Source organism: Limulus polyphemus, unplaced genomic scaffold, assembly GCF_000517525.1.
Source record: "Limulus polyphemus unplaced genomic scaffold, Limulus_polyphemus-2.1.2 Scaffold4179, whole genome shotgun sequence".
In the NCBI taxonomy this organism is placed as follows: domain Eukaryota; kingdom Metazoa; phylum Arthropoda; class Merostomata; order Xiphosura; family Limulidae; genus Limulus; species Limulus polyphemus.
This window is the reverse complement of record NW_013669789.1, coordinates 52,425-67,601: the sequence shown is the minus strand read 5'-3', so window position 1 is coordinate 67,601 and position 15,177 is coordinate 52,425. Positions and strand designations below refer to the sequence as shown.

Sequence of the window (15,177 nt, the reverse complement as noted above, 5' to 3'; positions counted from 1 at the left end):
TTTCTTTTTCCTCCAACAACTGTTGTAATCTCTCTTGTTTATTTTGCTGTTCGAGCTGCCATTGTTGTAGGTTTTCTTGCCACTGCTTTTGTCGTTCTTTTTGTTTATTTTCTTTTTCCTCCAACAACTGTTGTAATCTCTCTTGTTTATTTTGCTGTTCGAGCTGCCATTGTTGTAGGTTTTCTTGCCACTGCTGTAATCTTTCTTCTTGTTTATTTTCTTTTTCCTCTAACAACTGCTGTAATTTCTCTTCTTGTTTCTTTTCTTTTTCCTCCAACAACTGCTGTAATCTCTCTTCTTGTTTAATTTCTCGTTCTTCTTGTTTCTTTTCTTTTTCCTCTAACAACTGCTGTAATCTCTCTTCTTGTTTAATTTCTCGTTCTTCTTGTTTCTTTTGCTGCTCTTGTATTGCTGCCATCAAGTCTGCTAAGTTGTAGTTTGATTTTCCGCCTCTCGTTTCCATTTTTTTTTCGTCCACTTCTGACACCAATTTGTTACGTCTCCGTTTGTTAATTAACTTTCCGTAACTTCGTTCCGACGAAACTTTAGCGACACAAGTTCTTTACTTAATAAAACTGGTTTATTCTTTCCGAATATAACTTTACGATACACTTAATTTCAATATTCGCGCTAAAACAAACACTATAACGAAGGAACGTTAACTTCAACAATACCCTGTGACTGCAGTTCAATTACTCACTATCTACACACACCTTACATTATTCTCCCGTCACGTTGTCACCCTCTTTTATATACCACACTACCCTATAGCTAGTAACTACTAGAGCATTCGCCAAGGTACGGGATAGTTCTAGAAACGTGGCGTCACACTAGTCATGTGACTCGCTGACGAAACAACGTGTTCAGCAAAGAACAACAATGTCGAGTTTATTACTTTTAAGAAGTAAACTTGAGTGTTAATACTTATTTGTATTGAATACGCTTTTTTGCTTCATTTTATAACCCAGACATAAATAAGCTATTCGTTAAAATGCTGACGTTTGTCTCATGCTTACCTTCAACTGTCTGACTTATTCCTTTTGGAATTTTAGGAGGCATTTTGAATCCAGATTTCAACGCAGCCTTCCAAACTAGATAGAAAATAAAATAATGAAGCAATATGAGTTTTATCAACTGAAAAATAAATGTCAAGAAATCCATATATACCGTGAAAATCACAATGTGGCTTGAGCTGTTAATAACCGTAGAATTACTAATTAGGAACCCATCGACTTTGTAACTGCATTTAGTTACGTGTAACATATGAGACAAAAAAATAGAAAGAACAAAAAATACCACCAAGTGCTGCTGAGGTCCCCTATGTATTTTACATATAATTTCACCCAATTTTGTTTGTTCAGTTGTTTACACAACTGTTGCAATAAACAGAAACATAAAATTACTTAATATGGTGTAATAGTTGGTCCACGTAGTGATATAAAAACAAGTCGATAATTTGAGGGTTAATATACGCCAGGGATTTAGTTTACAGATGTGAAAAGCTACATTTGGCTTGGGTTGCTAATCTTGCTGGTTGTAAGACAGTGTGTATGTGTGGGGTGGGGGTAAGTTATCCAGTAGATTATTATTTACTTGAACTTTAAACGAAGGGTAAAGATTAAAAAATGACAGAAAATGTATTAGCTATTCTAATACATGAAGTAATGGGTTTGTTTCATTGCAGTTTCAAATTCTCCAATAAATACCAAGTGTCTGAAATCCTAGTAACCAAATAAAATTACGTTAAATTTTAACATGTGCCACTTGCACTCATTAGAAAATATCAAAAATATGATTTTTTCTCTTCCCAGAGTTACCAAGAGGACAAGTCTGGCATGGTCTGGTAGCTCGGACACTGGACTTGCAAAATCAAACTGACCCCCCCCCCCCCCGAGCATGCTTGTCTTTTCAGCCGTTGAGGCATTATAATTTCACGGTCAATCTCATTATTCGTTAGTAAAGAGTATTACAACAGTTGGCAGTAGATGGCGTTATCTAGTTGCCTTTTCTCTAGTATATTTCTTCAATAGCTCTCGAATAATTTTACTCGAAATTCAACAAAACAAAACACGAGGATAAACTGGAACTATTAATAAGCGAACTACTGAATAAACGTAAAAGGAAAGGTTATCTTGTATACCCTACATTTCAATAATGATGTGACTGTGTGGTATGCAGGAATACCATGCACTTTCTGCCTTTTTGTTTTAATACAGGAATTTTTCAAACATTTTAATTTTCGCATAACAAGTGGTTGAAGATGGAGGTTTTTATTGCAAAACTACACAATGGACTATCTGCGTTCCGTCCACACCGAAGAATTGATCATCAGATGTTAGCGTTGTAATCCGGAAACTTACAGCTGACCCACCGGGGAACAACACGTGATGGAGAAAACCAGTAAGTTGATTTCTTTGTAGCTGCCTCTGTTCTTTGTCGTTCACTTGAAGATAACACTTGGTCTACCAATGAAAAAGTGACGTTGAGCATGAAGATCGACACCAGTGTTAGGTCAGGGATATCTCAATGTTTAAACTTCTGTTATCTTTTAATCGGGCCAACAAGTTATTTAGGCAGCACTAGTCACTCTGAGTAAACCTGAGGTTACCGATCCAAGTAAGCAACGTGAGATTTAAACAGTGTTTCCCAACCGCCGGGGCCCGACCCGGTATAGGAGGGAGGTGAAATATTCAAACGATCTACCGGAGCGCAGTAGTTTTTGGGTTGGAAAACACTGCTCTAGAACATTATCTTGAGTGAATTGGTCAGTTTGGAAATAAGTCTTGTGGAAGTTTAGCCAGCCTGATCAATACACAACTCTGGTAAAGGTGACTGTCCAGAGTCCAACACAAGTACACACATTGTGTTTGTGAAATTGATAAATATTATGTCCACAGTGCATCACACTCTCATGCCTAATCCCTTTACTTTGAAGCACAGACTCAGTTGGTTTTAGCAGAGCTCAGTATTACTTCGAAACTTGCCCTGCTGAGCCTCCCGTTATACATAGGTTCTACCTAATTTACTCTTTTGGGAAATCAACTTACCACAACTAACTTCAAGGGCCACTGCTACTTATAGCTGTCACACACACACGTTCTAGTCAGTAAATATTGTTCACTTACTGCTAAAAATATAAAAAATCACTAGACCGGCCGTGCAAATAGCGATAAGTTGCTATTACTCCGCACAAAACCCAATTTATAATTTTTCTAGAAGGCTAAAGCTAATCACGAACCGAACAACAAACAGTTAAACAAGAAATTAAAAAATATGAAAAAGTTTTGCTAAGTAAATGAAACTATCTATATATTCGTCATTACTGAATGTAGCAGATACATTCTACTTTACTTTCACTATTAAGTTCGTCCAATACGTACTATCACGCTCTCTGTTGGATGAAACGTGAAAACACAAAAATAAGGTTAGTAAAGGATAAATATGATACAAAGAATGTGCATTAATTACACAGGATGTAAAATAGACGTGATGGCAAGAGTTATTAAGTTTTTATTAGATTTTCATTTGAGTATAGAATATTAATTAGTCTAGATTGCCTATATCTTAGGTTTTCTTAAATATTTTGAATGTTAGTTTGGTATTTTTAATTGTTGTTGTTTGTTATTAACAGCAAAGCTATAAAACTGTTATATCTGCTTTGCCAACCACGGGTATCGAAACCCGGTTTTTAGCAATATAAGTCCGCAGACATTCCGCTGTGTCACTGGAGCCTATTTTTAATTGATTTCAAAGATTGTGTGATTATATTAAATTTTCAATTGTTTTAGTGATTATAAGAATTTCCCTCAAGACTTTATGAGTTTAGTTTTTAATTGGTTTAATGATTTCAAAGCTTACTTTTTAAATTTGTTATTCAAAAGAAAAATAATTTTGAAATTATTTTAAGTTTAATTTTGACTTTGCTTATCTATTTTTTATATTTCCATTATATTTTGTCCACCGATGGGACAGTGATAAGTCTACGAAGTTACAACATCAAAATTCTGGTTTCGATTCTCCGCGGTGGACACAGCAGATAGCCCAATGTGGCTTTGCTCTAAAACAATCAAACATCTATACTTTAGAATTTTTAAAATTTAACTCTTAAATACAAATGACATTAATTTTAGAATTATTCTCCGATTAAGGTTATAAAATAGGTCTATACAATTTTAGATAAAATAAAAGAAAGAAATTACAAATTAAAGACAATGGGGCTGCCTTATTAATGAGATAACCACTAAGAATTATTTGAATATTTTATAAATAAGGTAAGCTACCAGTAGGTTGGTAGGGCACCACCATGAATTCACCACAAAAATAATCCATAATTAATGCAACAAGCCCGAGACAACCACAATGTAATTTTTCTAACTTTCTGTGAAGCACCTTTATACAATAAATAGAAAGAGTTACAACTCAATCTTCCTGTTCCAAATCATTCCTTATAAACAGACATAACACTAACAAGGAAAATTATTCCAAAGAAAGCATGAAACTGCCAAAAATGCGGTCATATTCAGTTATTTTAACTGTGCTTTAACAGTAGGTAGATGGAAAAGGAATTAAAATCTGAACTGCCTAAACCGAAACAATCATGTAAACAAGCAGGCGTGGAAAGGTTTGTTTGTTTGTTGTTAAGTGCAAAGCTCCACAATGGGTTATCTGTGCTGTGTCTACCACGGGCATCAAAACGGAGCTCATGAATCTTGATTGAATCCAACTCTACTGGTGTCGAGGAAAACAAAAATCACTACCTGTACTAATGTGAAATATTGGCCTAGTTGCTACAAATTTATCACTCTTCTGAAACTTGCTGCAATCCAGAACCGCTCGATGGACCTTAAGTCTATAACTTATAACTGTAATAAAAGTTCAGGCCAGCTGGTACTACGATTTGTCAAGGTAGACCTATGCTACAGGATTTCAAGTACGGTTTGAAGCCGAGCTGCTAGTCACAGCTATGAATGTAAGGCTTCACTCATCATGGTAACTGGTGACTCGAAATTGATGTTCACAACAATGGAAAGTCTCTGCTCCCTGTTTGCTTAAGATAGACATTGTCATCTTAACCATGAAGATTTATGTAATGGTGTGTACTTGTTTCAACTGGTTTAGACTTAGTTAATAATTATAGTAACTGAGAAGTGAATGGCTTGTCACACTGCAACATTCTATATAATTGCATACTACCTGTATTGATGGAACTCTATAGACGAGTTTTGTCACACTACAAGCTGGGCCCAGTAGTGATTTTAGTTAAACACTAGTTATATTTAAAAACAAATGTCGATCAAACTTGTAAAAAATGGTTTTGAAAAGTAAAACATTTGCTACATTGATACCGTTAAGTGAATCTCTAATCTCACCTAATTGATGTCCGTCTTTTTGATATGGGTCCAAAACGTCGAGACTATCTTTGTCCTTGTTCATCAAGTTAGACATCCCGTACAACACAAGATTTTTCTGGCAATCTATAAACCAAAATATCAGAGTTTAAAGTATATTATTTAAACTTGCATTTTCAGCTGTTACAAAGTATCAGATAAACCAACGGTGAGACATTTTTTGTTAAACTTACACACAATGACATGTGAGACTTAACCTTTTTATGGCGTGTGATTTAATTATGATTATAATTTCAATCAGGTTTAGAAAAAAACGCTTTGGCGGCCCATGTATAAATGATAAGGCAATCATTTAAAACTACGTGTTTTTATATTTCATAATCTGAGTTTCGATTGCAACCTTCTCTCAGAGAAGGACTAATTGAACATTGTTTATTTGTCAAACGTCGCGAAAAGCTACTCGAGGGCTATCTTCGTTAAACATAATTAATTTAGAAGTGATAAATTAAAGGGAAATCAGCTAGTTAACTGCTTTGTTTGTTTTGAATTTCGCTCACAGCCACACGAGGGCTATCTGCGCTAGCTGTCCCTAATTTAGCAGTGTAAGACTAGAGGGAAGGCAGCTAGTCATCACTAGATTTAATATTAATTTTGCGTTCTAAAATTTGGAAATTTCTTATCGTTATACAGTCTTGTTTAATTTCTTAGAAGTCCGAGAAAAAAATAACTAATTAATTTACGAAAAAATAAACAAAATGAAAGACAATTCACACACAAAGTAAACTTTAAATTAATATTACTTTATGCGTCAGGGTAAAATTTCACAATCGACTAAATGTACATCATCTACTATAGAAGTCGCACCCTGAAATCTTAAGTTCTCAAGTTTACTGTCGAATCAAAGAGGGACTTAATTGGAATCTATAAATTTTCTAAACTGGTGGCCTTTCTTGCATTCGTAAATTCTGGATTGTTACGTCACGTATCACGGTAACAAGGCCGCGAGGTTCGTTCAAACTTAATAAGGATCTTACACCCACGTACAAATAGAAAAAACAGGTGATTCCACCTTGTATTATAAAGACGTAAAAAAAGATATATCTCTTCTGCGTGCCCGAAGAAAGGTGAATAAGTCATTGGTGTGTTGTGTAAGTCATTTATTTGTATCTGAAAGCTATGTTGGAGTCAATACGCTAACTAGCAGATAATGCTTTATATTCAATTTTAAGACTAACCTCGTCAGTCGGCAAATATTTTCTTTAGAATCATCGATCTATTTCATTACAAGTGAAACACGTTTAAGAAAAATTTAAAGTGTAGGAATGGGTGCACCAAAAAGGGAAAAAGCAAGGTAGGAATGGGCATGGTGTAATAAAATTTCCTCTGTGCAACCTCACTAAGGGGCAAGTCCAACATCCGGTCCATGCCCACTTCGTTTATTTTTTCTATCCTGTATACAATAAGCCAGGTAGATTAATATTATCAAAATTAGTTATGCTTATCATACAATGACTAGAGATTTCTGGAGGCAAAACATGTACTGTAAAGACTGTTTATACGACACCAGAAGAACCAGATATTCGTGTGGACCCATAACTTTACAGCTTGCCCCTTCTTGTGCAATTGCATGAGAAAGCAACAGGAGTTCGTACATTAGCTATATAAGTGGATTAAGATACAAATATGAAAAATCCTAAGAGGTTTCTGTATATCGACGTCATGAATTCGTTACTGTCTATACAAAAGTAGAAGAATCATAGACACACTTTTGTATGTACCCACATATTGTATAATATCATTAACATAAAAACACGAAGTAGCCTTGGACCGGAAGTTGGACATGCCCCATTGTAAGGTTGCACAGAGGACGTTTTATTACATCATGCCCATTCCAACCTTGTTTCCTCACTTTTTGGTGCACCCATTCCTATACTCTCAGTTTAAAAAAAAATTTTTTCCACTTGTTCATGCACTTTATTACAAGGTGACATGATCTTATGCATCATTCATTCGTGTTGATATCCTTTATGTATATCATCAGTTAGGGTGTGCACATTGTGAGTGTGTATGTATTTTGTCCATGTGATAGCATAAACTCTATAGTGTGCAGTGTGATTTGGGTGATGTATTGTAAGTTCTGGTTGTGTGCATATACTAAGGGTTGATAAATTAGTTAACTAATTTAAGTAACTACTTCACACTAGCACGTGGTCCCTGTGCTATTGTTCTTTTTTGTGCACTTATAATTATGGTAAATCTGTTTGTTACACAACGAGAGGCGTTTAACAATGTAAGTCAATCAGTGAGATTGAGAAATATGTGGTTTTGTGATTTTTTTATATCTACTCTGCTGAATTTCTCAAGTGCTTCTATGACTTGTAATTTTGTATGTGGTTTGTTTATCACCAAAGGGTATCTCTCAAATACTTTTGAAGACTTACTTTTGGTTGTTAAAGGTGTATATGCTTAAACAGTGTGTATTGTGTATCAGCCCCATTCCTGCTATAAATACTACCGTACGTATGATAAGCTTCCACAGCTATGTGTCTAAGAATTAATTAAATTATTCATTATCAGGTTTACTAACTTAAGAAATAATTGCATTAATTAATTATAATAATATTTTAATGTTATATTGAATTCAGCCAACACCCGCTGGATTGATGTTACAATTTAAAAGCTCCATAAAACTATCTCATGCTTGTAATATTAAAAACAAAAGCCCTAATTTACATCCTTTTATGTTACCGCTTAGAATTCACTCAAAACGGATATGATTTTCATACTAAGGCTGCTTACATCGGATATGTTCTTATTTTACAACAAACTGAACTTGTAAGCCTCATATTGTTATATTGAATACAACCAATAATATTACTAACAATAGATGTACGTTTTATTATTCCAAATATACAAAAATAAGTTTAAACATAGGGTTCTTTCAATTATATTCTGAGGTTTAATCGCATCTTGTAAAGAACAATGTTTCAGCCTCCATGCTGCCCTTGGAACTACTTCATTCACTATAGATTAACGTAGTCTGATATTCATAATTACGTACTATTGTCTGACGCCTTAATTACCATCCCATCAAATTTATCCGAAGGATGGTGACGTCCGTCTTAATTATTTATCTTATAAGAAACTTTCGCAGATCCTCCACTTTACCTTGACACATGCTTCCAATACCAAATTTAAGCAGACCCATTAAACAAATCAATTAGAGCCTCATATTTGACAGTATGCAGTAAAATAGGATTGTTGTGATTCCAGTTTCTTGGATTCTTATTTTTTGTGAACCATATATATTGGTGCTAAACAGTTGCTCGTGGTGTCACAACTCGTATCCGCAGCAACATTCTATTGAACACTTAATAAAATGTGATTAACTTTCTGAAAGAGAAAGGACAGACTGCGAAAGCGCTTACCAAAAAGGAATACATACTATGGTTCTACGTTAGTAGTTTGTTTAAACATAATTACGAGAAGTGAAGCTTTTTAAATACGTATCGCAGTTATAATCTACTTGTATATACAGTATATAGAGTAACTTTTAATGTGTATTCGACAACTCTTAAAAAATACAAAAAACTGTAAACAGGGGGCAGTGTCATGAAACATAAAATTAATTAGTTTTAAATATAATTTTTTCTACCTTGATGTTAAATCACACCATTTATAATGCACGTCCAACAACACTTCCATTTTTTAGATTGTTTCATCCTAGATGTAATTTTTCCTTTCTCTTGGGTTAACAATCTCTTCTTCAACTCTTTCCAAAACTGATTACGATATAATTGTCATAAATCGTGGCTACTTGTAAACACACTGCAATGGATTTATATCACTAATCACATGCCAGAAATACAGTTCCGACTTAATATATTACTTTATCTTTTGTTATATATAATAGATATATTTAACACGATTAAGACGCTTCCTCAGTTTGTGTATCTTTTGACTTTTTGTTAATAATTTTAGCCATAGTTGAAATAAAACTTAAAAACAAGTTAGTTGAAAATAGACCAATACGTTATAAACATTTTGCAACCAAACTAACAGATCTTACAAATAATCAAATTAAGATGACATAACAAATGGAGAAAAAATAAAACTCATAAAATATGTGAAATTTTGTCCCTTAATTTAGAATAAATCCAATATATATTTGTAACAATTCACGTTATACGCAAGGAAACTTGATTATTTTTCTGTAATTTCCTATTAGCGACTTAAGACGTATTTGTAAATGCATAATGTGAATTTAAATTCAAGCCCGTAGCCTGGGGGTTCTTTCGAATCCCCCCCCCACTACGACTGGAGTTCCGCTCGTCTATTAACGCCCCCCAGCGGCACAGCGAGAGACTTCTTGAGCCTACAGATATTCCATTGTGTAGCTTTGTGCTTAAATACAACCAAACTTTTGGCTTTTTTTTTATATATACATGAAAATAATGATCAGTGGTCGTTAAAACATTGGTCAGTTTGACATTATCGCTGATGTATTTAATTTTACCAATTACAAACAGCTTAACGTTCCAGCAGCATACACCCTTGACTAGTGTTTATAGAAGTTTTATAAATCATTTTATTTTAAATAGGTAGAAGAGGAACTATTTCTACGTCAGCATTTACAAGTGAATATAAACGTATTGAAACTAGTTTGCTTTGTCCAAGGTAACATCAATACCTTAAAAACGCGGCCAATATTGTAAGAAAACACTATGTTGTGTATTACAAGATTTTAGAGATCTTGTTTCTTTTAATTAATTATTACTAATTATTAATTATTATTAATATAGGTAAATGGGAGAAAAAAACTTTTTAAACCTTTTCTCAACTTACCTGGAATATGCGAATCTTTACAGTACTGACCAACTAGGTGAACCAATATGTACGTTAGCCGACCCATCTAGGAGACAAAAGAAAACCTTTAGTGAGATTTTATTATACAAGTGTATGTATTATTGTATATACGGTATACTGGGTTGGAATATTTTGGATTAGGTTTTAATACTTGACACTGCAAGTTCTTAATAGCTAGAAATTGTTATATAAATTGCTCAATGCTAAAATTAATATTCAGGCAATGTTGTGTAATATCAAATGAAACTTTACAAGTATAAAACATCTTATATATTTAATTGCCACAATGAAAAGTCTAGTTGATGTTACGATGTCATTTATCTTTAATTAGATTTGTTTGTTGTTGAAAGTTGTACACTTGTAAAATAATGGATTAATAAAATATTGTAACGTTTCAAAGCCCCGCTTAAAATATGTTCATTACCAAAGTTTTTGACTTGAAGATACATTTTTATAATAAAGTGAACCACGATCCAAAAAAGTTGTTTCTATAGATGGTAAAATCGAATTAAGAAATGTGACTGAGTAGTCTAAACATAATAGAAAATGTGTAGTGATTTCAAAAAAGAATCAAAGTTAGTGAAATTTAATTATATAGATCAGTGGCTTTTGGACTACGAACCGCGAAACTGTTTTAGGCGAACTTCAGCGCATGTAAAAATATTACCCGTCTGTCACCAAACAAAGCAACATTTTCAGCAAGAATTGTATTTATTGCAGGAAATATGACTACACAACGTTGTTTATGATGCTTCAGATTATTTTGTCACAGTAGAAATTGTAATGAAAGTAAGGTTCTTCACAGTGACCATTATTCAAAATTTCTATTTAATCATTGGGTGTCTTAAGGTCTTTGTAGGTCTCAAGCTAAACAAGTTGGGAAACCTGATGAAGAGAATTTATTTTAGGCTATTATGACTTAAAATTCATTAAAATTTATCTAATACTTTTAAAGCCAGGATAGTAATGTTCAGAAACACGAGGGGAAAACTAATTTTGCATAATACAGGTGTTGTCAACTCATTTACACAATCTAAAGGTTGTCAATATGAATATTCGCAGGTTAATATTTTTCTATTCTGTTTTTCTGTCTATGTCTGCTAGAATAACGACACTTCGTTTCGTAAATTAAACGGGTCTTCAACTCGTTCTGCATCGTAACAAATAGAGAAGACACTTTGAAAAGGAGATGCTAACTCGTTTCATGTCTAGAAACCACCAGTTAGTTAACCCTAACGACAGGGTTTCTAACCTCTGTCAAAGTATTACAGAAGGGACCGCTTTTATTACTCACGTCCAAGACAACCTGAATCGTAATGGTGTCTGTCGAAAGAGGTCGACCTTTGATTGAAAAAGAAGATGATGCGAAACACGGACTTGTGAGTTTGTTTGTGTTCCGCCATGGTTGAAAGTGTTTAGTGCTATTTTGCTGCTATTTTGTTTGCTTTCTTTCAGTTTTATGGGTGGTTGGGGGTGGGAGTGAAGTGAGATTTAAAGAAAAAATACCCAAATAACTACAATCCTAGAATTATTAGCGAGATGTAGGTTAAATTATGGAAGCGTCAAATTTATATCTCGAGTTCAGTAGGTCATCTTTAAGTAGAATAAGTCTGGTGATACCTATATGCTAATTAAGCCGTATGTTATTATAAAATAGGCCCATATTGGGCTTTGGGTCATTAGGCTGTCGTCTTGACGCCTTCACCTCATTCCGGAGATCTATGACCTCGTTTTGGTAAAGAGCTTGGTTGTGGCAGGACGTCGTTATTTATTTTTTTTTCTTGTCGGCATAACGGATGAAGTATACTTTCATTTAATGAAAAAACAAATCTGGAAATTCCAGTAAAATAAAACACAACATAATAAGAAAAAATGATTTACACAAAAGTCTCGAATACAAATAAATGGAAAGAGTTGTTGATATGTTTAATTTCGAATATAAATAACAGAAATAAGTTAACATTATACAAGTAACATTCCTACGATAAGTGATTGTTAACAAATGATACTTAGTGCCCTTTTACACGGACATTAGGTTGTATAACCTAATTAATGACTGAACATATTTTTTAATAAAAGAAATTTAATTTTACAAATTAACTTAAACAATGATTTCTTCGCTATCGAAAGTTACAAATGGCCATTTACGATGAACTTCACAGCTGAAGGCTGGATTTAATGAGACGAACTTCCAATCCTTCATTTTTTGAATAATTGGTTTTTGATATTAAATAATACCATAAGTGTCAATTTAGCTAAAAATATAAGATAGAATTAGGGGGTGAGCTAATTTATTGTTAATGTTCAATGCAAGAAAAAAAATAAATATATATATATATATATATAAGTTAGACTAGGTGGCGCAGGATACCATATTATATGTAGATTGAAAACATCATATAATTAACTTTAGAAAGCTTAGCAAAATAATATCCACAGTATATGCAAGTTTACCATCATAATAATGTTACTAATTGGTTGCAACCATGATTTTATGTACTGCATTTCCTCGTGTAGTAATTTAATGCATGTGCATCGTGTCAGTTGCAGCCAAGAAGGGCAGTTCAGATCGTCCATTTGTTGGAATACAACATTCGCAAATGTTTAAAGGGAAAGAAAGAACACGATGATACCATACAGGAATACAACCATCATGATGTCACGAGATGATACGTTAAGAGTTTTCCTGTCAATTTCAAGTACCGTGCATAGGTAATTATCTAGTTTATAATTACTGTGAATATTGTATGTATAAATATAGAAATTTGCACCTTGACGAGTGAGAATAATGGAGCGAACACGTAATATTAATGAGATGATTGTATATAGGCACAAAACATATGGAAAAATGCAAAACAAATCATAGGTCTCGATTTGTTAATGCTGGGTCAATAATGTAATAAGCGTATACTTTTCACTAAACTGGCCGACATCTTTGTTGGCTGGTTTGACCACGACTTTACAAGAAAGCGTCAAATGTGTATTGTAGTAATTCATCACAGAAAACAATGTGTATTAAAGTAATTCCTCACAGAAAACAGTGGGTATTGTAGTTATTCCTCACAGAAAATAGTGGGTATTATAGTTATTCCTCACAGGAAACAATGTGTACTAAAGCAATTCCTCACAGAAAACAATGTGTATTATAGTAATTCCTCACAGAAAACAGTGGGTATTATGGTTATTCCTCACAGGAAACAATGTGTACTAAAGTAATTCCTCACAGAAAACAGTCTCTCATAGTAATATTAATTCCTTACAGAAAACAATACGCAAATGTTTCAACATTACTGCGATAGTTATCTTTATATAAGAATTTTTTTTTCTTTTTTTCAATTTTAGAAATTGAAACATACTTTGAAATAAGCTTGTTGGGTATCAAAGGATCTAATTCAATTCGGCCTGACGTTTTCTTAGTAATTTTGGCCATCAATTTTATTAAACTCCTATAATTCTCAACAAAAAAAAAGCAACTGTGTTCTGAAACAATATCAACTCATTAAATATATTATTTACATATTCTGATTACATGTCCATAAAAACTGAGAAAAAGTGAGCAGTTTTTGAATATATTAAGTGTAACCAAAAATATCATTACTCAGTATATTACCTATGTATTATACTAAATGTTGTTGTTTTTTATTTTCAATTACTTGAGTGCGACTTGATATCATGGACCAGCAAAAGAAAAAAAAAAGTGTTGCAAGAGAATTAATTCCACTAACTTAACATCTGGCTTCTTTTCCAATCAACTTATCGAACGATGAACTTATTTTTCCACTCTGAAAAATGCATATATCAGTGATCTAAATATACTCTAAAACTATATATTTTGACTGAGGTTAAACGATCAGTAATGAAGAGCTCGACTATACTTATCTGCCCAATTACATATGTCTCTTCTTCATCAAGCACTGTTTGTGATGACACTAAAATTACGTAAAGGAAAAAAATTAACTTGTTTTTATATCTATACATATTTTTTATAAATAAATTAATGGCTTGTTCTTATGAAAGTAACACAAGTGTTTTTTATGGTAAAATGCCTAAAAAATCGTACGTACAACAAAAATACAAATGAATGTTAATCAGTTTACCTTTTCTTCATAATTCAGAAGATCCCATATGGGTATCGCACTTCCGGAGATCGTTCTTAACATCAGTCCGAAAACCAATATTTTGGTGTGTAAAGCTGCCATTTTCGAATGTTTTATTTAGTTACTTATTTTTCTCGTTGCCGAAACTTTACGCAAACGTGATTGATATTTATAGGTCGATTGAAACCTATTTGTAAATAATTTGTTAAAATTTGTTCAGTAGCTTCAAGACACAAGAAACGAAGACAAAAACAGATACGAAGTTTCCAAATATCTTACAACAGAACTCTAGAACGTGTACTCCACGCTGTTGTTACGTATTTTTGTAAGACTAACCGAAACTGAAACTATAAAGTTTTGAATAATAAGGACTAACTTCAAGCGTGTGTGATTTAAATTCAGCTCATCAGAAAAATGACTACAGCGGGCACGTGCTAATTTGTACTCGAACAGCTGGGTTTTAGTCGGAATGCAGCTACTGCATGCGCTTATATTTGAAACGTGATAGCACGACACTATGCAGGAAACAAATCAGATTGGATACCGCTGCTAAAGGTCGGATGGGGAGGTACTCGTGGGATATGAGTACAACTTTGCATACCTCACTTCAGTTACCACCGGGAAATACCAGTTTTTTTAATACTCCCATATACTAAAGCGGATTGGTAATCATCTAGAAATTTTTTATTGTAGAGAAACAGGTTCTTAGGTATAGATTGAATGCCTGTTGTTGGTTTTTTATTGTTGTTGTTGTTGTTGCTTTTATAATATATATATATACATTCTAAATTGCTTGGATAAACAGATAACCTGACGTTGGAAGAATCTGCCAGAACTGTTTGTATACAGAAAATACAGTAATATCT

At 33.4% G+C, this 15,177-nt stretch overlaps 1 protein-coding gene across 1 annotated transcript in view; it reads right to left on the bottom strand.

The window, feature by feature from the left end:
* Nucleotides 1–14,771, bottom strand: part of LOC106470718 (rhythmically expressed gene 5 protein-like) — a 16,125-nt gene extending 1,354 nt beyond the window's left edge. Inside the window, exons 1-4 of the mRNA XM_022399352.1 lie at nt 14,312–14,771; nt 10,194–10,260; nt 5,370–5,474; nt 1,017–1,091 (exon numbers count right to left, since the gene is read on the bottom strand). Of these exons, the coding sequence (XP_022255060.1) occupies nt 1,017–1,091; nt 5,370–5,474; nt 10,194–10,260; nt 14,312–14,413 (349 nt within the window). The 5' untranslated portion in view covers nt 14,414–14,771. The remainder of the gene's footprint in view (nt 1–1,016; nt 1,092–5,369; nt 5,475–10,193; nt 10,261–14,311) is intronic.
* Between the last annotated feature and the right edge of the window lie 406 nt (nt 14,772–15,177).